General features: G+C 41.7%; 1 protein-coding gene across 1 annotated transcript in view; it reads right to left on the bottom strand.

The window, feature by feature from the left end:
- Positions 1–2872: 2872 nt before the first annotated feature.
- LOC134659652 (leucine-rich repeat serine/threonine-protein kinase 1) overlaps positions 2873–25376 on the bottom strand; it is a 95215-nt gene continuing 72711 nt past the window's right edge. The window contains exons 69-83 of the mRNA XM_063515328.1: positions 23972–24139; positions 22579–22719; positions 21205–21307; positions 17928–18037; positions 17014–17136; positions 15135–15321; positions 13341–13454; positions 12167–12257; positions 10779–10907; positions 8267–8395; positions 7320–7471; positions 6639–6772; positions 5142–5261; positions 3982–4089; positions 2873–2981 (exon numbers count right to left, since the gene is read on the bottom strand). Of these exons, the coding sequence (XP_063371398.1) occupies positions 2907–2981; positions 3982–4089; positions 5142–5261; positions 6639–6772; positions 7320–7471; positions 8267–8395; positions 10779–10907; positions 12167–12257; positions 13341–13454; positions 15135–15321; positions 17014–17136; positions 17928–18037; positions 21205–21307; positions 22579–22719; positions 23972–24139 (1884 nt within the window). The 3' untranslated portion in view covers positions 2873–2906. The remainder of the gene's footprint in view (positions 2982–3981; positions 4090–5141; positions 5262–6638; positions 6773–7319; positions 7472–8266; positions 8396–10778; positions 10908–12166; positions 12258–13340; positions 13455–15134; positions 15322–17013; positions 17137–17927; positions 18038–21204; positions 21308–22578; positions 22720–23971; positions 24140–25376) is intronic.

Below are 25376 nucleotides of genomic sequence, written 5' to 3' on the forward strand. Positions count from 1 at the left end.
ACTATAATTTCATAGAAGTCATTTACGTTTAAAATAACACTTGTACTGCGTGTACTATCAAAATCGTTGCATTATCTTGGTTAGACCAATAATATATGTGAATTGGGAGTTTTCAATAAAATTCAAGTTAATTTCAAATATTTATTAGTGTCTTTGGTATTTCATAATCATATAATATCTTAACGCGTGGACAATAATTTACAATTAATTACTTAACATCTAAGCAGTCAAAAATATCAGGCAAATGCATTTCACAAATAAATTAAAATATAAACACCTTTTATATTAATCACAAAAATAAAACACAACTCGTGTGAAAATCACAAATAAAAATATATCATAAGATTTATAAGACATAATCGTCGCATGGGGCATAGCCCTATGGCTATCTAGTATTTGAGTAAGTAAACACAGCAAAAACCGGCCAAGTGCGAGTCGGACTCGCGGACGAAAAAAATGCAAAAAGATCAAGTTTGTTGTATGGGAGCCCCACTTAAATATTTATTTTATTCTGCTTTTAGTATTTGTTGTTATAGCGGCAACAGTAATACATCATCTGTGAAAATTTCAACTGTTCTAGCTATCACGGTTCATGAGATACAGCCTGGTGACAGACAGAGGGACAGTTTGTGGCTTGGTAATAGGGTCCCATTTTAATTCTTCGGGTACGGAACCCTAAAGGCCTAAAAAGAACATAATTGTGTAGGTACCAAGGCGAACTTATCCCTAAGAGGGATCTCTTCCAGTTATCCCATACCTAACGGAATAATAACTCCACTGGGGTTGTTTGCTAATAATTGTACTCATACATAATGACAGAAGGTAGACCCAGAAATTTAAGAGCCAACAGGAGCTAAGATTAAAATATTTTAGGTAAATATACCCGTCTCGCTAACGGAAGCGGCTCCTAAAACTAGTGCGATAAGGACAAGGCGAAAAATCCTGCGTAAAAATATCAAAAATCGAGGTTTCTGTTTCCTCCTCCAAAACTTAACCAATCGTAACCAAATTTGGAAATCTAAATGATTATGACATTATCTGTGTCGGACCGTTTTGCTTTTTTGACTAATTGATGTCAGTTTTGAATAGCACGCCTCTCATTGCGGCATAGTCAATTAGGCCATTTTGGCCATTTTTGAAGGGCTCTAGCGCCATAAAAAACAAAAATATCAAAAAAAGCAAAACGGTCCGACACAGATATTGACAATATTAATCTGTGTTGAAAAAATCATTGCTCTAGCTTCAAAACCCACGGAGGAAACAGTCGAGTACGTTTGTATGGAGAAATGACCACTCCTGTTGGCTCTTAAGAAAGCTCTGTAACAATATTACAACCTCTACGCAAATATACACCGTGTTTTTTTTTTATTTCCGTTAATTTCAAGGGTGCATTCCTGAGCTGAAATCAAGTAACTTTCTCAAAGACACCGATATTGCAATTAACTCCATTTCGGAAATAATCAATAATTTATTTTTTTCCTATAAGGCCTCTATAAGCGTGTACACTTGCCTTAGGGCCGGTTTACATACTGATTAGTGTTTAGAATGAGTTCATACATTTGCTACTAAACTTAAGTGCAATCTCGGTCGATGTTCGAAATGACATTGATATGTCACAGATTTCAATTGTTTGGTTGAGATAAATGTAATGCCCGTGTTACAACAACGCTATAAGCTACATTTCAAAACTTCAAACTTTAAAAAAAAATGCAAAAAAAAATTTTTTTCTTTGAAAATTAACTATGCCATTTAGTTCTCTTAAACGTACTTAACCATACCCCGAAGTTAACGGAATTCAATAAAAACACGGTGTATAGAGTAAAAGTCCACAATAATTAATTATAACACGGAAAATCCTTAAAGTCACTAATGAGATTTGTAAAATAGGTTTGTTCTAATAAAACGTTTGAATAACGTCACATTTACGCATTTAATGCTTCAAGGCATTCATCAATTCATTCAACAATTTGCAATAATTTTCTAAACGACATAATAAGTTGACGGAATTTATCATTAACCCCTTTGAACGCCAATAGTATTATCATACAGAACGGCCACGCACCGCCCCGCCCCGACTCGCATTACCTCGCCCCGCGACATGAATCTGACGGACTTCTGGCGTGCCCTCAGTAAAGCGACTTACCCACACATACACAATGACGCGTGTACAGACAGACGTGCCGCGCACACATATAAACGCAAATGATGTTTTACGTATGGCGTGTCCGCCCTGTGATATTGGGCTGGAGCCGCGGGTTAGTAAGATCGTCGATCATCATCGAAGGATCATCACTTAAATACCAGTACATTCATAGATTCAACTTAAAATAAGTAAAGGTCATGTTAAGAACTTTAATAGCGAACTATAATGTGTGTATTTTCTATCGCTGATGGAAATTTGATAACAATGTGTATTTTCTGTCGCTAATGGAAATTTCTTAGTTGACGTATTTCGCGGTCAAACGGTTAACCATTAACCCTTTGACCGCCAAAGACGTCTACAGACGGACAACGTAAGGTCATAGGGCGGACACGCCATACATCAAAAATCATTTGCGTTTATATGTGTGCGCGGCACGTCTGTATGTACACGCGTCATTGTGTATGTGTGTGTAAGTCGCTGTACTGAGAGCACGCCAGAAGTTCGCCAGATTCATGTCGCGAAGCGAGCACGGGGCGAGGTAATTTAGATAGAGTGATTCAAGAGGAAGGTTTATGTATAATTTGTTAATCCGTGCGAAGCCGGGGCGGGTCGCTAGTTGTATATAATAGCCGTAGCGTTTAAAGGGTTAATATTATTTTAGACTCATTTACATTTAACACTAACCCATCAACGTAACAGCGTACCTACATCCATTGCCCGCCATATGGTGTGCGAGTTAGCCGTGTATACACGTCGGACGTGTTTAGTCGGGCAGCCAGTGGCCGGCGCGCCAGAGGAGGCAGTGCGGCCCGCTGTACGAGGTACTCGATGTGTTAGGCTGACAAAAAATATATATAGATCATACAATATACAATAATGTGAAGCGCTGGTGGCCTAGCGGTAAGAGCGTGCGACTTTCAATCCGGAGGTCGCGGGTTCAAACCCCGGCTCGTACCAATACCAATGAGTTTTTCGGAACTTATGTACGAAATATATACATGGAATTTCTCACAGGGATATTTTATATATTAAAGATAAAGCTACAAAGCCCACCAGTGGTCAAGGCCGGATGTATTTAGCAATCCGGGCTAACCCCTTGAACCCCTTGGCCACCGCGCCACGGCGGAACCCGTCCCAATTTCTCGACCATATGCAATCTTACTAAGACTAGCCCGAAAAAGAAGAACAACCGGCCAAGTGCGAGTCGGACTCGCGTTCCAAAGGTTCCGTGCATTAAGTTCGACTGCACGTTTCTAATAGGTTTTCCTGTCATCTATAGGTAAATAACTATTTTGTGTATTTTTTTCAAAATTTTAGACCCAGTAGTTTTGGAGATAAGGGGGGGGATTGTCATTTTTTGCCTATTTTCTTGAATAACTGCTAAATTATTTATCCTAAAATTATAAAAAAATATACTTGAGATTCTTACAATGACCTCTTTCATTTGATATAGTTTGAAAAACTTAATTTTTTGATTTTCTCATTTACCCCCCAAAAATGGCCTCCATATTTAAAATTCATTTATTTACGTTACACGTCCATCTTTGGGTCACAAACTTACATATGTGTGCCAAATTTCATCTTAATTGGTCCAGTAATTTCGGAGAAAATAGGCTGTGACAGACGGACAGACAGGCAGAAACACGAGTGATCCTATAAGGTTTCAGTTTTTTCCTTTTGAGGTACGGAACCCTAAAAAAGAAGGCGTTAGCCCGGATTGCTAAAGACGCCGGTTCGAATCCGGATTTCACAGCTCGCTCACCTTTCAGTCTGTAAAAATAAATCAGATAAAGTGGGCCCCTATTTCCTGGGCCCCATGTTCTAGTATGTTTAGTTACCTGTTGCGGCGCATAGCGGTGCAGCAGGGGCCGGTAGCCCGCGCCCAGCGTGGCCAGCATGGCGGCCTGCGAGCCGCGGCCCGGGTACAGCGGCACTATCGACGTCACCTGCCAACACACACATGTCACGATGGAAACTTTACAACAAGTCACACGCACAACTTCTATTCATATTCATTTCTTTTGGTCACGTTTTCTTTAGTGTATGTATCTTAATTCAGTTTTTTGATGGAAACTTTACTAATTTTGTATAGAAAATTTTGCTTTATAAAGCAGAAAAGTAAAAAACTCGGACAAGTGCGAGTCGGACTCGCCCACCGAGGGTTCCGTAGTTTTTCGTATGTGTTGTTATAGCGGCGACAGAAATACATCACCTGTGAAAATTTCAACTATCTATAGCTATCACGGTTCATGAGATACTGAACGTGACATTATTATTAAGGGAATAAGAGCGTGTCAAGGTAATTTTGAACACCTCGCCCGCTTAGCAACTTCTGCTGCTGACTGTATGAGCCGTTATCTTTTTGTACGCCACGCCTATAGTGCGCAGCGCGGCGTGTCATTGTGAACCTTATCGGAATGCTGGAAGGTTGACGTTGGTCTGTAGCCGCGCGCGTCTGTGGTGGTGGAAGGGTTAACAAACACGTACCACAAAACAGATACAATACAGAAATCAATCTACATACAAAGTGCGCTCGAGCAACGCACACATAGACACTGCTCACGGACACGATATCTCGGACCGGTTGGGACCAGTGCGAGCGCGAGTGTCAACCGCTTGAGACACGCGTCTGTGAACTTTTTTGTGCAATAATGGAGAAACAAAAAAAGTTATTATAACTGTTCAGTGGACGGTTGTTTAAATTCAACATTAAACAGTGTATTGTCGTTTTTTTAAGCTACCAGTGGTTTCAGAGAGGTAAATAGGTATCTGCTTGTATTTCGATGGTTCGTTTTAAGGTTTAACGTTAAAGAGAACAGTTAGGTAGGTAGGTATGCACCCCGCCCCGGCCACTACTAGATACGAGTGCCACTATCACGATAGTTTTTTGTGCATAAATCATAGTTGACAACCCTAGAGCGACCGCCGAGCGTAGGTATGAAAAGTGAAGTACATACATGTGATTGACTTCTGTACTGTATCTATTTTGTGCACGTACGCTTTCCTCGTAGGGCCGGAACACGGCGAGCGGGCGCAGGCTGGCGCACGCGCACACGATCAGGACGCCCCACGCCGTGCCCACGTACAGGGAGCCTCCCAGCGCCGTCAGCGCCGTCACCTGACACACAAGCACCATCACAGACGGTTGATGTAAGTATATCATTTATTATACAGGGTGTTGCCTGTAACACGAGCAAATAATTAAAACATGTGTTATACTCCTCAAACTATAAAACTTTTGTTAAACAACTTTTAAATATTATGATTCCTTTAGACTTCCTCTTTTTCATACAAAATAAATATTGCCTTCAATGTACGCTGACATCAGTGTTTGACGACATCACGCTTTAAACATGACAAAATTTGCAATGCATTGCGTCTTAGAATTAACTTTAAACTGTAATAAAAATCTACTGAAATAAAGTTACTGAACAAATGTTGGTCAGTTTGAGGAGTACAGCCTACAGATTAATTTATTGTTCTTGTTACAGGAAACACCCTGTATAATAAGTGACACGACATAGTGATACTGAAATATTTATTTAACATCTTGTAACTTACCTATGTTGAACAAATAAATCTTTGAATCTTTGTTAAAATATGAACTGAATACAACTGAAACTAATTACAATTAAAATAAACTAAAGCTAAAAATTAAAAATACCTATCAAAATTTTGTCCAATTGGTAGGGTGCCCATCACGCAGGCAGCGTCCGCGACGAGTCACAACACGCACCGCGCTAGTTGTGTGCATGTACATTGGGGTATGTGCTTCGGCGGAAATATTGCGAATGGCGACTCCCTTCCCGGTGTTCCCCGAAGCTTTAGGGCTGATTTAGACGGCGCGCTAACTCGCGTGCGAGTTTAGTTACATTGCGGACTGTTGGTCCAATTCAACCGACCGATCAAAACCCGCAATGTAATGAAACTCGCATCGTCTAAATCAGGGGTCTCCAACCTTTTTTACCTGAGGGCCATATTGGTTGCTGCTGTTAGGGCTGAACATCTGGAGCCTGGCTCCCGTGGGCCGGATTGGAACGCTTCGCGGGCTGGATTTGACCCCCGCGGGCCGGGGTTTGGAGAGCCCTGGTCTAAATGAGCCGTAAAGGCTTGGCCAAACACACAGCGCGACGCAGCGCCGCGTGATGCCGACGCGATGCCTGTTCAAACAGGGCGAGCGCGGTTGCGCTCTCAACACGCCCTCATCGCGCGCGCGAACGCGGCGCGGCCGCGCGCCACCGCTCGCTGCCTAACGTCCGATCCGACTGATGTGACCCAGCGCGACGCGGCGGGCCGCCGCGTCCGCGCGGCGCGGGGCGCGACAGAAGCGGGGCGTGATACCGGCGGGACGCAGTCTGTTTGACGTCGGTAACCTGTTAGCATGTGCCGCGGTCGCGCGGCGCGGATGCGGCGCTGCGTCGCGCTGTGTGTTTGGCCAAGCCTTTAATCAACCAAGCTTCGAGCAAACCGGCACATGGTAATGAGGAGGACTCACCCGGCCGAGTTCCTCGCCAGGCCGCGAGTCCAGCGCGAGCGACTGCAAGCTCTCGCTGCACGGCACGAGCTTGCTGCAGTCCAGCCGGGCGGTCTGCTGCCGGCTGCGGACCGACCACTGGTACACGCACACTCCTGAAATGTACATGCATTTGTACCCGGATCCCTTTTATTAGAGGAGAAAACACCATACATCATTAAATAAAGGATTAAAACATGGAAAACAGGCATAGCTTAGGTAAATCACACTCCTACGCCGTAATGGCGGTCGATCCACACTGACAGTCAGGGCCGCGCCAATCGTAGTCTTCCCATCGACACCGACCGTATAGGGCTGCACTCGAGCAAACCACATAATCGGTTATCACTTTGTTTTACATACTTGTTGAAAATGTAACTTTTCAGGATTTTCGTAAGGTTATCCTATAGATAGGTTAGGTTAGGTTTGTGATATGGACGGCCGCTGGCGAGGTTGCAGAAGAGTACTACGGCGTTCCTGACGCCGTATAGCAGCGAGGCAAAGTCAAAAAAGTCAAAGTCAAAAATATCTTTATTCATGTAGGCCTAGCAACAAGCACTTATGATTACTTAGGCGGCAACAGAGGGGTTTTAGTGGGTAAACATTTATTTCAGGACAAGTCCCATATTATAATAAGGGTTATTGAATATTGTTGGTACTCACCCGGCTCCGAATAGAGGGCAACATAGGGCTCCTCGGGGCTGGCGGCCAGGAGCGCCACGCGCGGGGTCGCCGGCAGGGGCTCGGCGCCGCACACACCGGAAGCGGACACCGCGTATGTATACAGACCGGACCCGCCCGCCCAGATCTCGAACCTGTACACATTACGTTATACTGATAATGTACAGTCACCTGCAACAGTATGTTAAACAACGAAGGCTGCAAAAATATCTGACACGATCTTAATTAATTTTACTTTTTAACAAGTTCGCACGTTCGCAGTCCCATCCTCGTCGCCAATTATGTATTATATATTGAAATAAAGAGTCTAAATAAATTAATTAGCTTTCATTCAACATACTTGTTGAAGTGAAAACTTCTTTAGCGGCGCTGGGCACTTTTTGAGGTGGGGAAAAAATGATAAACTCGAGACAGCGTAAGGCGATCACGTGACCGTAAGGGGCGTAAGGTTTGGATGACCACTCATAATTTAAATGGCATTTAAATCAATAAAGAAAAACTCAATGTTATTTGACATTTATGTTGCGGACTCCTTTTCAAGACTCTTTACCTATGTTCAAAATAAACATGTCAATGAAAAAGTGTGATCTTATTTGAGAATGATAATAATATATACTAAATAAATAGAATACCTCCGCTAAACGTATGTATCGTGTCACCGGGCGTCGGTAACATAGTGAGGTGAGTTTTCACTTCTATCGGCACTCCCGGAGTGCAACCGTTGTTGCTTGTTTTTACAGTTAGGTTACAATGACAGTCGGCGTAGTCTATGTCACAGAGCAATAGGACGTTCTGTTCCTCGCAGTTTCTGCGTGTTAAAAATTAAATTTAGTATGGGCAGTGAGCACGAACCCGCCCTCCGCCTCCGCCCCCGCCCCCGCCACCCCCCGCTCCGAGCGAGGAACCTGCAAGTGTTATACTACACTCACCCTTGTGGTGAGGGCACGGCGGCCAGACAGCACAACTCACTAGCGGTGCCCAACTCAGTGAGCACGAACCCGCCCTCCGCCTCCGCCCCCGCCCCCGCCACCTCCCGCTCCGAGCGGACGAGGAATAACCTGCAATTCCACCAGTATCAGCGTCGCTGCTAAACTTTCGTAGTTCTAGATATTCAAGGACTAATAAAAATTTCAATGACTAATTTTTTGTTCTCATCTTGTACCATACGTATTCTGGCAAATAAAGAAATTCTATTCTATTCTAAAATATAAGAAGCCTTTCAGGTTTATACATAACATACATACATACATAACATACATATTGCATACTGTGCAAGTGGATCGCTAGCTTTTTGTCCGGCAGACGCATACGAGCTGTAGTAGACGGAAGCTGCTCCGATAGCATGGGCATTAACGCTGGCGTCCCGCAAGGTTCTGTGCTATCCCCAACGCTGTTCTTGCTGCACATCAATGACATGTTGTCTATCGACGACATTCATTGCTATGCGGACGACAGTACTGGGGATGCCTTTTACACAGGCCGTGCCAACATCCCTCGTTCTGTGGTGCTTGAGAGTCGTGAAAAGCTTGTGTCGGACACTGAGAACACTCTATCCAGAGTTTCGGTGTGGGGTCGGGACAATTTAGTCCGATTCAACCCCACCAAGACACAAGTTTGCGCCTTCACCGCTAAGAAAACCCCATTTACTGTGGTCCCACAGTTCCAAGGCACAGCCCTTACCATGTCAGGGAGTATTGGGATCCTTGGTGTCGACATCTCCAGTGACGTCCAATTCCGTAGCCACCTGGAAGGTAAGGCTAAGCTGGCATCGAAAAAACTCGGTGTGCTCAATAAAGCGAGGCGATCCTTTACTCCGGGGCAAAGACTGCTGCTTTATAAATCGCAAGTCAGACCCCATATGGAGTACTGCTGTCACCTTTGGGCAGGAGCACCTGGATGCCAGCTTGGACCCTTCGACTCAATCCAAAGGCGCGCTGTACGAATCGTCGATGATCCCAAACTCACAAGCGGTATTGAACCTTTAAGTCTGAGGAGAGACCTTGCCTCCTTATGTGTGTTCTACCGCTTGTACAATGGGCTGTGCTCTGAAGAATTGTTTGACATGATGCCAACGGCAGCTTTCTATCACCGCACCGCTCGCCATCGGCAGGGTGCTCATCCACACACCCTAGAACCTAAATGGTCGCGTACTGTGCGGTTTAAGAGGAATTTCCTCCCGCGGACGCTCCGGCTGTGGAATGAGCTCCCTTCCGAGGTTTTCCCGAGGGTCTACGATATGAGGTTCTTCAAAAAAGGAGTGTACAGGTTTTTAAAAAAAAGGTCGGCAACGCGCATGTAACACCTCTGGAGTTGCAGGCGTCCATAGGCTACGGTGACTGCTTACCATCAGGCGGCCCGTATGCTTGTTTGCCACCTATGTGGTATAAAAAAAAAAAAAAAAATAAATAGAAATAACTCGTTAGTGTCCATATTTGCTATTTGCGACACGTACGACGAGTCTGGCCCAGTGGGTAGTGACACTGCATGTGAAGCCGATGGTCCCGGTCCTGGGTTCAAATCCCGGTAAGGGCATTTATTTGTGTGATGAGCACAGATATTTGTTCCCGACTCCGAGTCTTGGATGTTTTCTATGTATTTCTATATCATATTTATCGTTGTCTGATCTGAGTACACAAGCCTTCTTGACCTTACCGTGAGATTTAGTAAAATTTTGTAAGAATGTCCCTATAATATGTAGTTATTTATTTATTACTCTCAATTTCACGTTGCCATAGAGAAAAAAATACATAGAGTGCTCACTCCATACATCAGTTTTAGTACCAAAAAGACTATTAGCATCTAGCATCGAATAGCGGAACTATCAGTACTGCTACTTGACAATAGATGTAGCACCGACCGGAAAGTCTTATGCTGTTGAGATAAGACTTTCCGGTCGGTGCTACATCTATTGTCAAGTAGCAGTACTGATAGTTCCGCTACTCGATGCTAGATGTAGACACTGAAATTAATAGTCTGAACTGATGTATGGAGTGAGCACTCTTGTCTTACTTATTTCTCTATGACGTTACAGAGATATATATTTTCTTGTATAAATATACAACAAAACCGCTCTTAACTAAATAGTATAAGCAGTCTTGAATGAGAATAAATCAATTGCGGCATAGAGAAATATAGTAAGACAAGAGTGCTCACTCCATACATCAGTTTTGGTACCAAAAAGACTATTATTTTCAATGTCGACATCTAGCATCGAGTAGCGGAATTGTCAGTACCGCTACATCTATTGTCAAGTAGCAGTAGTGATAATTCCGCTACTCGATGCTAGATGTCGACACTGTGGAGTGGAGTGAGCACTCTATGTATTTTTTTCTCTATGATTACGGGTAATTTCATGTGGTGGTTGCAAATCTACCTATATGTAGACACCCATCAAGTAGGTGATCTCCTATAAACGAGTGTTAGCGGAGGCTGTGTGTGTACCTGCCGCACTGCAGCGCCAGCGCCACCCGCCGCAGCTGCGGCAGCGGCTGCAGCGCGGTCACGGCGCTCGGCCCGCCGCCCACAGACTCCTGCACCTTGCCCGTCCACAGGAGAGAGCACGTAGATGACCTGACACACGAGATCACGTCAAATAGGTAAATCAACTTTTTCTTGGCACTCGTTGCCATGGTTACGTTCTCCTGGGTCACTCTTTAAAACCTGATTTTTAGGCATTTAAATTCACCAAACACGCTTTTTTGTGATATTCATAAACCCTTTCCATTGAGGGTCGTCTACCAAGCGTGTCAGAAGAAGGTGGTGTATATGTCTTCTAACAAACTATGCTACTATTGTCTCTTGGCTGACCGGACAGAATAACAACAAGAAATAGTTGATTCACCCAAATGGAATAGGGAGTATTACTGCAATGTTTCGCCGCCAGAGTGCAGCACTAGCGCCTTCCGTAAAACATAGACGACTGGTCTGGCCTAGTGGATAGTGACCCTGCCTGTGAAAAGTCGCGGTCCTGGGTTCGAATCCCGGTAAGGGCATTTATTTGTGTGATGAGCACATATATTTATTTGTTCCTGAGTCTTGGGTATTTTCTATGTAATTTTGTATTTATATATTATATACATCGTTCTCTGAGTACCCACAACACAAGCCTTCTTGAGCTTACTGTGGGACTTGGTCAATCTGTGTAAGAATGTATTTATTTATAGAGTAACTGTTTTTGACAAGTTTTCACAGATAATAAAATATGACATTGAGATATCAAGGCGGTTTGTTTACAAAGGGCCTACCGGAAAACGCGAAATCGAAACTCAGCTATCTGCCTCTTTATCGCTCGAATATGCAAGAGTGACAGAGAGAAGTGAGGGGTGCGTGCATGAACTATAGGGGGCAGCACAAGAGCCGTTACTTATATTTTTATCTCGAGGCGTAAATGTGGAATGTATGCTTCCGATGTAGCCCACAAGATGGCAGAACCTCCTATGCACAAGAAAACGTACGAGCACGCTAGATGGCAGCACTTGTTTTGGCAATGTACATGTTTATGCCACTAGATGGCAGACCCTCACCGCGCACGGTCCCTATACCATAGAGAAATATAATAAGACAAGAGTGCTCACTCCATACTACACTATACACTATACACTATAGACTATTCATTTCAGTGTCTACATCTAGCATCGAGTAGCGGAACTATCAGTACTGCTACTTGACAATAGATGTAGCACCGACCGGAAAGTCTTATGCTGTTGAGGTAAGACTTTCCGGTCGGTGCTACATCTATTGTCAAGTAGCAGTACTAATAGTCTTTTTGGTTCTAAAACTATGTATGGAGTGAGCACTCTATGTATTTTTTTCTCTATGCCTATACTCACGAGTAGACGGAGACCCGGCCGGTGCTGTCCCCGGCCCACACGGCGGCGCCGACGCGGCACAGCGCAGTCACCGTCACCGGGACATCGCCGTCTGTTAACCATTCAAATCATTTATGCAAATACTTGTAAAAAATTAGGAACGCAAGTTTCCGTTTCGGTTTTAGTTTCGGCATAGAGAAAAAAATACATAGAGTGCTCACTCCATACATCAGTTTTAGTACCAGAAAGACTATTAGCATCTAGTATCGAGTAGCGGAACTATCAGTACTGCTACTTGACAATAGATGTAGCACCGACCGGAAAGTCTTATGCTGTTGAGATAAGACGTAGACACTGAAATTAATAGTCTGAACTAATGTATGGAGTGAGCACTCTTGTCTTACTTATTTCTCTATGGTTTCGGAAAGTTTGGCGCCAAAACTGAAACTCAACCGGACTCCGATTTTGGCCGAAACTCTGCCGAAAACGAAACCAAATGTTTGGTCGGCCACTAGTCATCTGAGAGTGAGATATATTAACAAGTTTCCATAGGCTACCGTGACGCTTACCATCAGGCGGGCGTATGCTTGTTTGCCACCAACGTGGTATAAAAAAAGATTTTATTACATAACCGGACTTTTACCTACTTTTTTTAAAATTTATTTACTCAATAAAAATTACACAGCAATATTCATTACACATATTTTTTCGCCAAACTGCATGACAGTTTGTTGTGCGTATGGTTGCTTCACTGGATTAACCGAAAATTGACCTAAATGAAGGTCTCTATTGTTTTCCAAATCGTTTTAAGTCATAATGTATTGTTTGTCCACATTTTTGTTAGTCATAATTCATTTGGTTCAGAAACGCGTCACTTTTCAGGATTGCCATAAAACAAACCTAACTTAACCCATCTTATAGGATAACCTGACGAAAATCCTGAAAAGGGGCTGTTCATAAATTACATCATCTATTTTTGACCCCCCCCTAATATCATCCAAAAATCATGCTTCGAATGCCCCCGTTTCCTCCTACGTCATGCTACCATCATCCGATGTCCAGACCTCCCCCCCCCCAATTTGAAATGATCTAATTTATGAATAGTTTCAGTTTTATGACTAATGATAATATGACAAACAATACATTATGACTTAAAACTTCATGGGTATCAAAGGGGGGCACCTAATTGACTAACCTGGCGGAACTCGAATAGCGTGTTGTTGCGTGATGTGGTGCTCCGTGCAGAGCAGAGTGTGTAACCGCTCGGGCTCCCCGCCGCACCACACCTCCCACCCGGGGGCACCCTCGTCTGCAACAGGGATGTAACGGATGTGGTTTTATCGGAACCGAAAGCGGAACCAGATGTTTTAAATTTAGTTTACCGGAACCAGAAACGGAATCGGAACCAGAACCGGAGCCTGACTAATGTGAGTCAGTACCTACTGTCAGTAGGTACACATTACACAACACAACATACGAATAGGTACTTTAAATTCAACAACACGAATAAATCAAAACATCTAATTACTGCAGCACGTGGCAAGCGGGGCTATGAGTGAATGACCGGTTTGTTTGTTTGTTTTTGATGTACGCCGCTCATGTCCCGCTGCCGCGCCAAGCATTGACATCCGATATAACATCCGTTTCAAAAGTAACGGAACCGGAACAGAAACGGATGTGTACCGAATACCAAACGGAAGTTCCGACTTAACGGAAACGGAAACGGAGCTCCGTAACATCCCTGGTCTGCAACATATCCACTTGTTAAAACACGCCTGCTGTGTGTATTATCACTTTGATGGATAACGAATAGGGAGTATTACTTCAATGTTCTGCCGCCAGAGTGCAGCACTAGCGCCTTTCGTAAACCATAGAGTAACTTATATATTGTACCTTAAACTGTTTTTGACAAGTTTTCACAGACAACAAAATATGACATTAATACATTAAGGCGGTTTGTTTATTTACGACTTTTTCGACTGAAAGTCACCGAGGGTCGAGCAAGCCGCGAAAGCGTAGGTGTTCCGAAGGGTCGCAAATTCAAAATTTGGAATGCCAAATTTTGAACCATCTAATGAGATGGTCGTCAATTACAAAATAAATCATAAATCATTTATTTTTCGTGATAAACTAGTTAAACATACAAAAGTAACATGATAAAGGTTATAAATTCATAATTACATATTGTTTACCACGAAATGGGATCGCCTCAGCATAATGCTGACCCGAGAGTCGGCGCTGATCTTTCGGCGAGTCCATTTATTGTGGGCCACGATCGCAATTACCAATGTTCTTTATTAGAGAATTAGCTAAATTGGACATTCCATGGCGTAAGAATTGAACAACCAATTTAGCTAGGACCCTAAGGGTCAGACGCACCAAACTGTTAATCATCATTAAGGTGTCCGCTAAATTTTATTGTATGGAAAGTTTCATAGTAAACCGCCGCGGCGCCCCGGGTGACGTTGATCAATCTGTCAAGTGCGGATGGTGCAACTGGCACTAAATGGGTTAACAATCACGTAGCGTGACTGAGGGGCTACCGCGAAAACCGAATATTGCAAATTGCGGGGATCTTTCTCTTTTACTCCAATGAAGGCGTAATTAGAGTCATCATTTTCCTCGCGTTGTCCCGGCATTTTTGCCACGGCTCATGGGAGCCTGGGGTCCGCGCTTGGCAACTAATCCCAGTTATTGGCGTAGGCACTAGTTTTTACGAAAGCGACTGCCATCTGACCTTCCAACCCAGAGGGTAAACTAGGCCCGTATCGGGATTAGTCCGGTTTCCTCACGATGTTTTCCTTCACCGAAAAGCGACTGGTAAATATCAAATGATATTTCGTACATAAGTTCCGAAAAAACTCATCGGTACGAGCCGGGGTTCGAACCCGCGACCTCCGGATTGCAAGTCGCACGCTCTTACCGCTAGGCCACCAGCGCTTTTTTGTGAAATTCGGTTTTCGCGGTAGCGCGACTGTACTGTAGTCACCTGTGACATGTCGCAGGGCCACCGCGGTGGCGGCTCGCGAGGCGCGAGCGGCGGCGGCGTCGAGCAAAGCGGTGAACTCGGGCGCCGCCGCGGCCGACACCAGCGCGGCGGCGGACGGCCGCAGCTCGGGCGCGCCGCGCCAGCAGCGACGCATCGTCTCCAGAATGTTGCACGGATACTGTAGGTCCTGATCGATGAAATAAGGTCATCAATAACACAATGAATGAAATTATTTCAGTACAAGTCCCGTATTATGTTAGTAACGAGTTAGGTACATGGGTAGATCAACTATTTCTTGTTGTTATTCTGTCCGGTCAGCCAAGAGACAATAGTAGCATAATTTGTTAGAAGACATTGTACACGACCTTCTTCTGACACGCTTGGTAGACGACCCTCAATGGAAAGGGTTTATAAGTATCGCAAAAAAGCGTGTTTGGTGAATTTAAATGCCTAAAGATCTGGTGTTAAAGAGTGACCCAGGAGAACGTAACCGTGGCAACGAGTGACAAGAAAAAGTTGATTCACCCACATACTTAAATTTTATTTTAGTGCAAAGCAACATAAATAAAATATAACAAATACACCTACAATGTCGAAATGTATATCCTACTAGTACCTATTCTTCGATCATACATATATTTAAAAATAAATAAGTCACTTTTACAATTTGGTGCCGTGACCAGGATACATTTACGGCGTTATTCAACGCCTGCTAAGTTAATCAGCTGTTGATCGTCGTTTGTCCCTCTCTATGGCATAACGACAGATAGGGACAAACGACGATCATCAACTGATTAAGTTTGCAGCCGTTTATGGATAACGTCATTAGTTATTATCAGTTACAAGTGACATCAGATTAAAAATGAAAATAAAAATCACAGCATTAACATATTGTCGATGTCGTTAACAGGCTGTTCTTCTTTTTCTTAACATTACCAACTGTATTTTTTATAAGAATCGTTTACGTCTAATGTATGTTAAAATATTAAGATGTTCTGTTTAAAATTGAGCTCAACTACAACTTATATTATTCTAATTAGATTTTTCTACTCATTAACTCTAAGGTTAGCTGGAAGAAATCCCTTATAGGGATAAGTTCGCCTTTGTACCTAAATTTATGTGAATTTCACGTGAACCTGTTTTTTACAATAAAGTGAATAACTACTACTAGCTACTATAGGGTATTTGACTACTAGTCAGTTTCTTTTTTCGAACTGTCAAAACGATTTTGCTACTATGGGATTTATATGAAACACTAGCATGTGACGTCACAATCAAATTACCTACAGTTTATAGTTTGATACGGGTTTTAAAATAGAAATTGTGTCGAAAAATAACTGCTGTCTACGTTTCTCTATTAATCTTCTGGTGCTTTATTTCATGCATGGTGTAAAATAATTTTCACCTCAGCAGCTCGAACAAGGGTACTAAAAACAGTGAGCATAATCGCATTTTGCTCACTTAGTGAGACAAAATGAGCAAAATGTGATTTTGCTCACTGTTTTTAAGTAGCAAAGTACTTGTTCAAGCTGCTGAGGTGAAAACTTAATTGTTGGTATATCTTAAGAAAACATGAGTGAATAGAGGTAAGATGATGAAGAAGGAATACATTTTTCGGCTTCTCTAATATGTTCTCACTGCTGAGGTGAAAAGTTTTGTGAACTACACGAGATCAAAGTTATTTACATCTCGTGCGCTTTTGAGTCCCTTACTACGCTCAAGATTCTAAATTAGATTCACTCGCTACGCTCGTGAATCTAGTATAGAATCTTTCGCTTGCACGGGACTCAAAATAAGCACTCGAAGAAATATCAAACTTTGATCTCTTGTTGTACAAATAACTATTGTTTTGAATACAGTAAAATATCGTATTACTTACCCTCGGCGTGAGCGAGGGCCGCGCGCCGTCTAGGATAGCTTCCTTGACGGCTTCGTGACCCTCGAACGGCTGCCGCAGCGTCACGATCTCGTACAGGAGCATGCCGAACGAGAAACAATCCACCTAAGTACACAGAAAACACTTCGTTTTACAGTGTTTGTGAAAATTGAACTGTTTGAACGACAACGCTTTCACTCACTTAAATTTTTAGTCGCTATTGGCGATATGTTTCGGGCCCGTTGTCGTCTAAACAGTTTAAAATATGTCTCATGAAAGTTGAATTTCTGTTTGTGAAAATTCCTCATACATATTATGAATGTCAAAACGATAGAGTGCTTGGTACACACACAGTTTGATTAAAAAAGGTATCGTTGGTTGTGTGACGGATTCATCATTCTATATTCTACGTTACAAAGAAAAATTACATAATGTATAACCCTCATACCCTAAACTCAATCCATAAAAAATACCTGAAATCCTAAATAAATATGTTTAATAATTGTGATTTAACAATAATTGATGAAGTTCGCGAGTGGCTTGTACAGTCATGCTCCGTGATTGTTACGCCATTTATACTTCGTATTTTTAGGATTAGAAATAAGGTAAACAATCTTGATGTGTCTTTTAATTGAAAAACACATTTTAAAAATAAGTTACGGTAAATATATAACAATTATGAATCTAATACGATCTTTTATAGTCTTCTGCTTTCATAAATAATAGTTATTGATTTTTAAAAAGTGTTTTTCAATTAAAAGACATGTCAAAATCGCTTACCTTCTTTCAAGTTTTTTCTAATGCTAAAAAAACGAACTATAGGGTTCTAGCTAAACTGGATATTCCGTAGCGTAAGTATGGAACATCCAATTGAGTTAGGCCCCTAAATGGCGTAACATTCCTGTGGTGGTGTGTACCTTCTCGTTGTATTCTTGTTCGCCGTTGTAGCGCATGATCTCGGGCGCCATGAACCCCTCCGTGCCGCCGAAGCCCTTCGTGCCAGACGGCGGCGCGAGCCGGCTTATGCCTGCACCACAAACAATACGGATGATGACACATGTTGAATTTTATAACAAAATCTAGTAAAATAGATAGCAAACGAGCAATTTACCACAATAATGTGGATATCAAAATAAAATATTGAAAAATTACAAAAATACAGGACCTGAAAGTTTCAAAATTTAAGTTTTTTTTTAACTTCCAAAAACGATAAAAGTAAGGGTACCATTCGATTCCTTACATTTCATCCAAAAATATATTGTATAGCAACTATATATATAAACGCAATATTTCACCGACAAAAACGCAATTTTCTTGTTTTGTCCCAGTGAACGCATATACCTAACCTATGGCATAGAGAAAAAAATACATAGAGTGCTCACTCCATACATCAGTTTTAGTATGAAAAAGACTATTAGAATCTAGCATCGAGTAGCGGAACTATCAGTACTGCTACTTGACAATAGATGTAGCACCGACCGGAAAGTCTTATGCTGTTGAGATAAGACTTTCCGGTCGGTGCGACATCTATTGTCAAGTAGCAGTACTGATAGTTCCGCTACTCGATGCTAGATGTAGACACTGAAATTAATAGTCTGAACTGATGTATGGAGTGAGCACTCTTGTCTTACTATATTTCTCTATACCTATGGAAACCGCCTTTGGGAACATTACCGTCCAAATTCACGGGCCAAATTAGCACACATACACAATTACGCCTACATTTAAATAAGACGATACGTTTACAGAGCCTGTAATCGAAGCTGGTAAACGAAATAATAGTCATCTCTATTATACTAATGTACACAGCTAAGTGTAGATGAAATGCATATAATGTCAATAACTACCAATCAGCGACATTAATCCGCTAATAACCTTATTGCTGTACGTACTGGCAGCTTAGGGTCCGCGGTTCATATTTGATTAGAATATGACATGGGCAGGGATAGGTTTATGCAATACATTGAAGAACCAGTAAAATAATCCACGTATAATAATTTTGTGTAGATTAAAAGATAACTAGGTGGTTCGTTCTACCGTTTCGTGCCGATTTGCCACTTTTTTGGAGATTTTTTTTATTATGAAGTTACAGTGTAGATTTTGATATTGTGAATGTGTATACGTATTGTGTATATTATTTTAAGAAAGGCACCTATATACTAGTTAATACTCTTGGAAAACAAATAAGGAATGTAATGAAGGCACAGATGGAAATGAAAAACCAAGGGAAGGTAATGAAACACGAATAGAAGGAAATGAAATTAGATTAAATATAAATTAACTTTATTGGTCAAAATCAAACCTGAGGGTGATGAGAGGGTGGATTCAAATGATGAACATTTTCAGATTATGTGTGTATTTGTTAAATTAATTCAGTGAAAGCGCGATAGAAAAAAAATGTATCTACATACTTATAGGAGACCGGGTATGATTATCTCACGGGTTATCTCATGAATAGAACATACTCTAGATATCTTGCCAGGCATCCACTCAATTTCATGTCTCTAATTGGACAGCTTTTTTCCATAGTTCTCTGCGAATAGCATCTTGTGGGAATCTGAATGGAAAGTAATGTAAAATGACAAAACCAAATTAGATTATTAATTTGAAATAACTAGGTAGTTTTTTTATAGCTCCATCTCATGAAATAAAAAAGGAAAATACAAATCTGTAAGAAGGAATTTATTACTAGGTACATTTATAATTATATAGAAAATACCTAAACCAAACATAAGTTAATAAAATAGTCTATTTCATTTGGCATAAAACCATCCCTATTATCCTCGCAATTTAAAAAGTCATATGTTGTTATGAAAGTCGTATGCAGTTGTTACGTTTTAGCTTAGCACGGTAGTATTGAAAAAATGTCGTCATGTTTATTCCAAATTTTACTAAAGTTATCTGTTTACTACAAGTGAAAAGTGATTCCACTGTCCTTGATATTAACTAAAATAACTTCTGCACCACTTCACTACACATGAAGACATGTTTAATTACAAAAAAACGTTGTTTTTATAAACCAATTTAGCCATCGGTCACTGACTGTCATCTCGGTCGAACTGAAGTTGCCAATCGAACAGTCTGTAAGCACCGCCTACAATCGAATAGTTTACGTTGGGTCATAATTGAGCGAACAGAATACTTCCATAGGTTATATGCGTTCACTGTTTTGTCCATACTACAAGATGGGCTCCCAGAGACCTTGACGTCACGTTCCCTTATCGTTTTGTTTAGGGCGTTTCGCGAGTGAAGTGCGACTGTCGGCCTTTGACTACAATTTCTGACTTTTGTGTTACTTTAATGCAATGGGTCCCATATAGACATTTGATCCTAAAAACAAACCAGATCGATTGATACCATAAATGAAAATTAGTCATGTAGCCTATACGGCGTTATTCATAAACGTCTGCTAAGTTAATCAGCTGATGATCGTCGTTTGTCCCTCTCTATGGCATAACGACAGATAGGGATGAGAAGTATGAAACTTTGAAGTGTTTTTTTTTTGGTAAAATATGAGTTTGCGCCGAAATAACAAAACACGTGTCCATTATTTTTTCATGTTCTCTAACATATATTCAAACCAGTAATTAACTAGAAATTTGCTTGAGCAAAACTCTCTACAGAAGTTAGAGCGTTTTGTCACTTTTCAATACTTTGGAGGCCAATTTCTCCCCGGAAGTTGAGTACAGCTAAAAAAAATACGTGTCCGTTATTTTAGACTACTCTATAACATATTTAAAAATAAATCAAATCGGAGCTGACCAGTTGGGTACCCTTCCTTGTAAAGAAAATTCCTTTTTAGAAATAAAATTTCGATTCCCTTACAAAAATGTGAGAAGTTTCCGAAAGTTCCATTTTCGCAATTTTGAAAACTTTCCGAATGCACATCGGTAGCCATATTGAGGGGCTCCTTAGATCACATTACCTAACCAATGTGCTTTCCGACAAGGTTTAAGATGACGCGCCGCACACGATAGGCTTGGCGTTCAAAGGGTTAACCTTTTCGACGCCGTGTCAAACACAAAAGCTGTCACGCTGACGCCACGTCACCGAAGTGTCAAAACTGAAATTGAACTTTATGCATATGCACGTAGGTCTATGTTGCTCTGTGGTCTGTGACCGATTAATCGGTCTTTGGCGTTGAACCTACGGTGCGGATATATCGGTCATTGGCGTCCAAAAGGTTAAACTCACCATAATCTCCCAGTTTGACGTGAACGGGAATGGGTGCGGGGCTAAGCTCGGCAGCCACTGCCGTCGCCACGCTCGGCATCTCCCACACTAACACGTTCTCAGACTGGACACACAAAATATTGTCGTAATGTACTGTCACTAGCGACTAGGGTTGCCAGATGGTCGGGATTTGGCGGGATTCTCCCGATTTTTAGCATGTTTTCCCAATTCCCGACAAAGTGGAAATTGTCCCGAAAAACAGCTGCACGTTATAAAACAATAATTTCAAGTTCCGAACTGTAGTCGAGCGAGCGAGCGACCCGCGTCGAGCGCGTCAGCGTTATAATAACGTCTATGGACAGATCAGCTGACGTAGTGCCAATAATGTAAAATATTGCTGTTTTTAATACAATTACTTTAATTTGAATGTATTTTTTTTCCGACTTAAGTCTCAAAATCCCGATAAATTGATATTTTTTCCCGATAATAGCGCCTGTCGATCTGGCAACCCTACTAGCGACCTGGCTTCGTACGGGTTACACAAAACTTTAACAAATTATATACCTAAACCTTCCTTAACCCGTCAGTTCCTTAATCACTCTATCGATAGGTAAAAACCGCATGAAAATCCGTTCAGTACTTCTCGAGTTTACCGCGAACAAACATACCCACAAACAGACAGACGCGGCGGGGGACTTTGTTTTATAAAGTGTATGGATATGTTATGGGATCACGACAATTTCTGACGTAGAGTAGAGGCGAGATGAAGCATGTGTTGCACAATAAAGACGGAGACCAAAAAATCTGTTAGTAAGACATTCTTCCAAGGCCTCATTTAGTCGCTATTTCTAGACAGAATGACTATAAGAGAGAAGAAATCTAGAATGTATAAAAGTAGTTTGTGTTACAAGGGATCAAAATGATATATTTCCGTCAAGGGCGTACATTGAATCCTGAATGAAGCGATGGATTCTATTGTAGAAAGGATTCTACTTTAGAATCCCTCATTACGCCCAGGAAAGCGTAATGTGGGATTCAAGTCATTCAAGTGTTAACGCCCAAGACGAAATAATTTTGATACCGTGTGACACATATTGCTTTTCACATCAACTATGAGGAAAATAAAAAAATCTTAGTGTTGACACAATCTGATGCTTAAACAGATTATTTAAGCTAAAAAAATAATGTGCAAAAAAATGTAAAAATAGTGCGCTAGAACAGAAAAGTGTCACTTTGATCCCTCCTAGCAGGGAGGAAAAGTGCCACTTTGATCCCTCCTAGCAGGGAAGAAAAAGCTCTTTTCCGAATAGGTGGTGTGAAAAATGATTTTGCCAATGTAATGATACTTCTTGTTAAGTACGTATTAAATGGCTGTTTTTCTATAATGTGACATACCTTGAGGTCTCTATACAGCACGCGCTGCGCGTGTAAGTATTCTAGAGCGCGGGCCAGCTGCAGCGCGAGCGCGCGAGCGGCGCGCGCGCCGACCCGCGCGCCCATGCCGCCGTACGCGCGCAGGATGTTGTCGAGCGCACCCTGACAACAAAAAAAATAAGGTCAAGTGCGAGTCGGACTCGCGTTCCGTACATTAAGTCCGACAAACGCTTGACTGCACATTTCTAATAGGTTTTCCTGTCATGTATAGGTAAAGAACTATTTTGTGTATTTTTCTCAAAATTGTAGACTTGGTAGTTTCGGAGATAAAGAGGGGGGGGGGGATGGTAATTTTTTGCCTATTTTTTGAATAATTGCTAAACTATAAATCCTAAAATTATTAAAAAAATATATTTGAGATTCTTACAATGAGCTCTTTCATTTGATATGTAACACGAAACGATATGTGTTTGTGAAACTTTATTTTTTAATTTTCTCATTATCCCCCTAAAAATAGCCTCCGTATTAAAAATACATTTATTTACGTTACACGCCCGTCTTTGGGTCACAAACTTACATATGTGTGCCAAATTTCAACTGAATTGGTCCAGTAGTTTCGGAGAAAATAGGCTGTGACAGACGGACAGACAGACGCACGAGTGATCCTATAAAGGTATTTTTCCTTTTGAGGTACGGAACCCTAAAAAAGGGAATAAGAAATATAACACGAATATTCTAGCAAACCCACCCTGTCAGTAGTTTTTTTAGTGTGTCGTTTGCGTATGTGTCGCCTCACAGTTTTCAGTCAGGTCCCAACTGAAAACCAGCGCCACGGATTGCCGCGGCATTATACTGAGTCCTATTTTAGCATCCAATGTTTTTTTATGCCTGTATGTCTTTTCTATATGTAATATGTTGTGGCGTTAAATAAATGTATTTTTTTTCTTTCTTCAGTAGAAAAATGCGTGAAATTACTGCCATCTTTCGACAGAAGATTAAAACTGTTAGAACGCCGTTTGACTTTGATCCTTATTCTTTCACTGATATGTGTCAATTTGATAAATATTAAAAAATAACGGCATCAACTTGACAGTAGGCCAAAATATGGCGCCATTGCTTGAAAAGATACTATTTGGTAATAAAACTGATGTATGGAGTGAGCACTCTATGTCTTCTTAAGGGGCCCAATGATTAATCTGTCAGCTCCCACGGCTCATATATGAGCCAGAACGCTTATGGTGACGTCATATCGTGGGATTCGACAGGTTAAGAGTCCGCCGGACGGTATCGGCCTGTCAGTTAGAACAAAAAGTTGACAGTTCCGACTGTCAATCAGTGGGCCCCTTTTAATTTTCTTTGTTTCGGCTGTTCCAATTGTTTTTGGCTGGGCCCCTGTAACGGTGGGTAAGGTTACCTGTGGCGCCCTCTCGAGCAGCAGCGCGAGCGGCGCGGCGCACACGGCGCGCAGGCGCAGCACGTGCGGGTGGCGCAGCACGCGCAGCACGCCCAGCTCCTGCCGCAGCCCGCAGTACGCGCGGCACGCGCCCGCTGTCGGCGAACGCTCCCATCTGGCTAGCGCCACCTGTCACCAAAGTGTTAAGCCTTGTTTAAAACTTTGGGACACCTCCCCCGTTTAGCAACTTCTGCTGCTAACTGTACCAGCGATTCCACAGACCTGTTGTATGATATGATATGATATGATTTATTTATCTCACAATATACAATTTCACTTAAAATTACACATGGTAGATTGTCAGGGATTTATATTGTGATTGTCAGTTTTTTTACATTACGAAATAATTGAATAAGTATGAAGAATAACAGTCACAATCAAAATTTCATTCAAAATTTAGGTATTAAATTACAAATCGTATGTCAATAGAATCACAATAAATTAAAAACAAATATTTAAAAAATAATTAAAGTCACAATGAGAGGATCGTCATTAAAGTAGGTCTTGCAAGTCGGGCGTGTCCAAAGTACTCAAGACCCGTATAAAATGTATGCAATGACGATTCTTACCTTGTTAGCATGATGATGTTGCGCTCTCGGCGGTGGGACAGTGGGCTTTGACCGCCTCTTGTCTCCACACGGCGCCCATGACCGAAAGCTTCGCGTCCGGCGACTGACTCTCTGAGTATGTGCTTCACATACACTAGAGTGAGGCATCATAAGACATGACAGTATGTATTTTTATTTTGTTTATTTTTATTTGCATGGTAATTTGTCTGTTTTCGATGTATTTAGTGATAGGTTTCTTTCATTGCATTTGCAACACCTATTGACATATGTAAATTTATTAATTTCCGCTACCCAAAGGTTGTCTGGAAGAGATCGCTTTTTAGCGATAAGACCGCCTGTTGTTTACCTCTGTTTTATTTGTATTGTCTTCTTTTATTGAGGTGTGCAATAAAGAGTATTTGTATTGTATGAACACACACCTTGTAAGCGTGATGATGTTGCGCTCTCGGCGGTGGGACCGGCTGCAGCGCTTTGACCGCCTCTTGTCTCCACACGACGCCCATGACCGAAAGCTCCGCGACGGGGCGACTGACTCTCTGAGTACTGCGTGCTTCACATACACTATAGTTCGTTTTTTTTAGCATTAGAAAGAAGATAAGCGATCTCGAGATGTCTTTTAATTGAAAAACGCTTTTTAAAAATCAGTAACTTATACTTATGAAAGCGGAAGAACATACTCGTAAATGATCGTATTAGATTCATAATTGTTACATATTTGCCGTGACTTCTTTTTAAAACATGTTTTCCAATTAAAAACACACATCAAGATTGTTTACCTTTTTTCTAATGCTAAAAAA

Source organism: Cydia amplana, chromosome 25 (assembly GCF_948474715.1).
Source record: "Cydia amplana chromosome 25, ilCydAmpl1.1, whole genome shotgun sequence".
NCBI classification, from domain to species: domain Eukaryota; kingdom Metazoa; phylum Arthropoda; class Insecta; order Lepidoptera; family Tortricidae; genus Cydia; species Cydia amplana.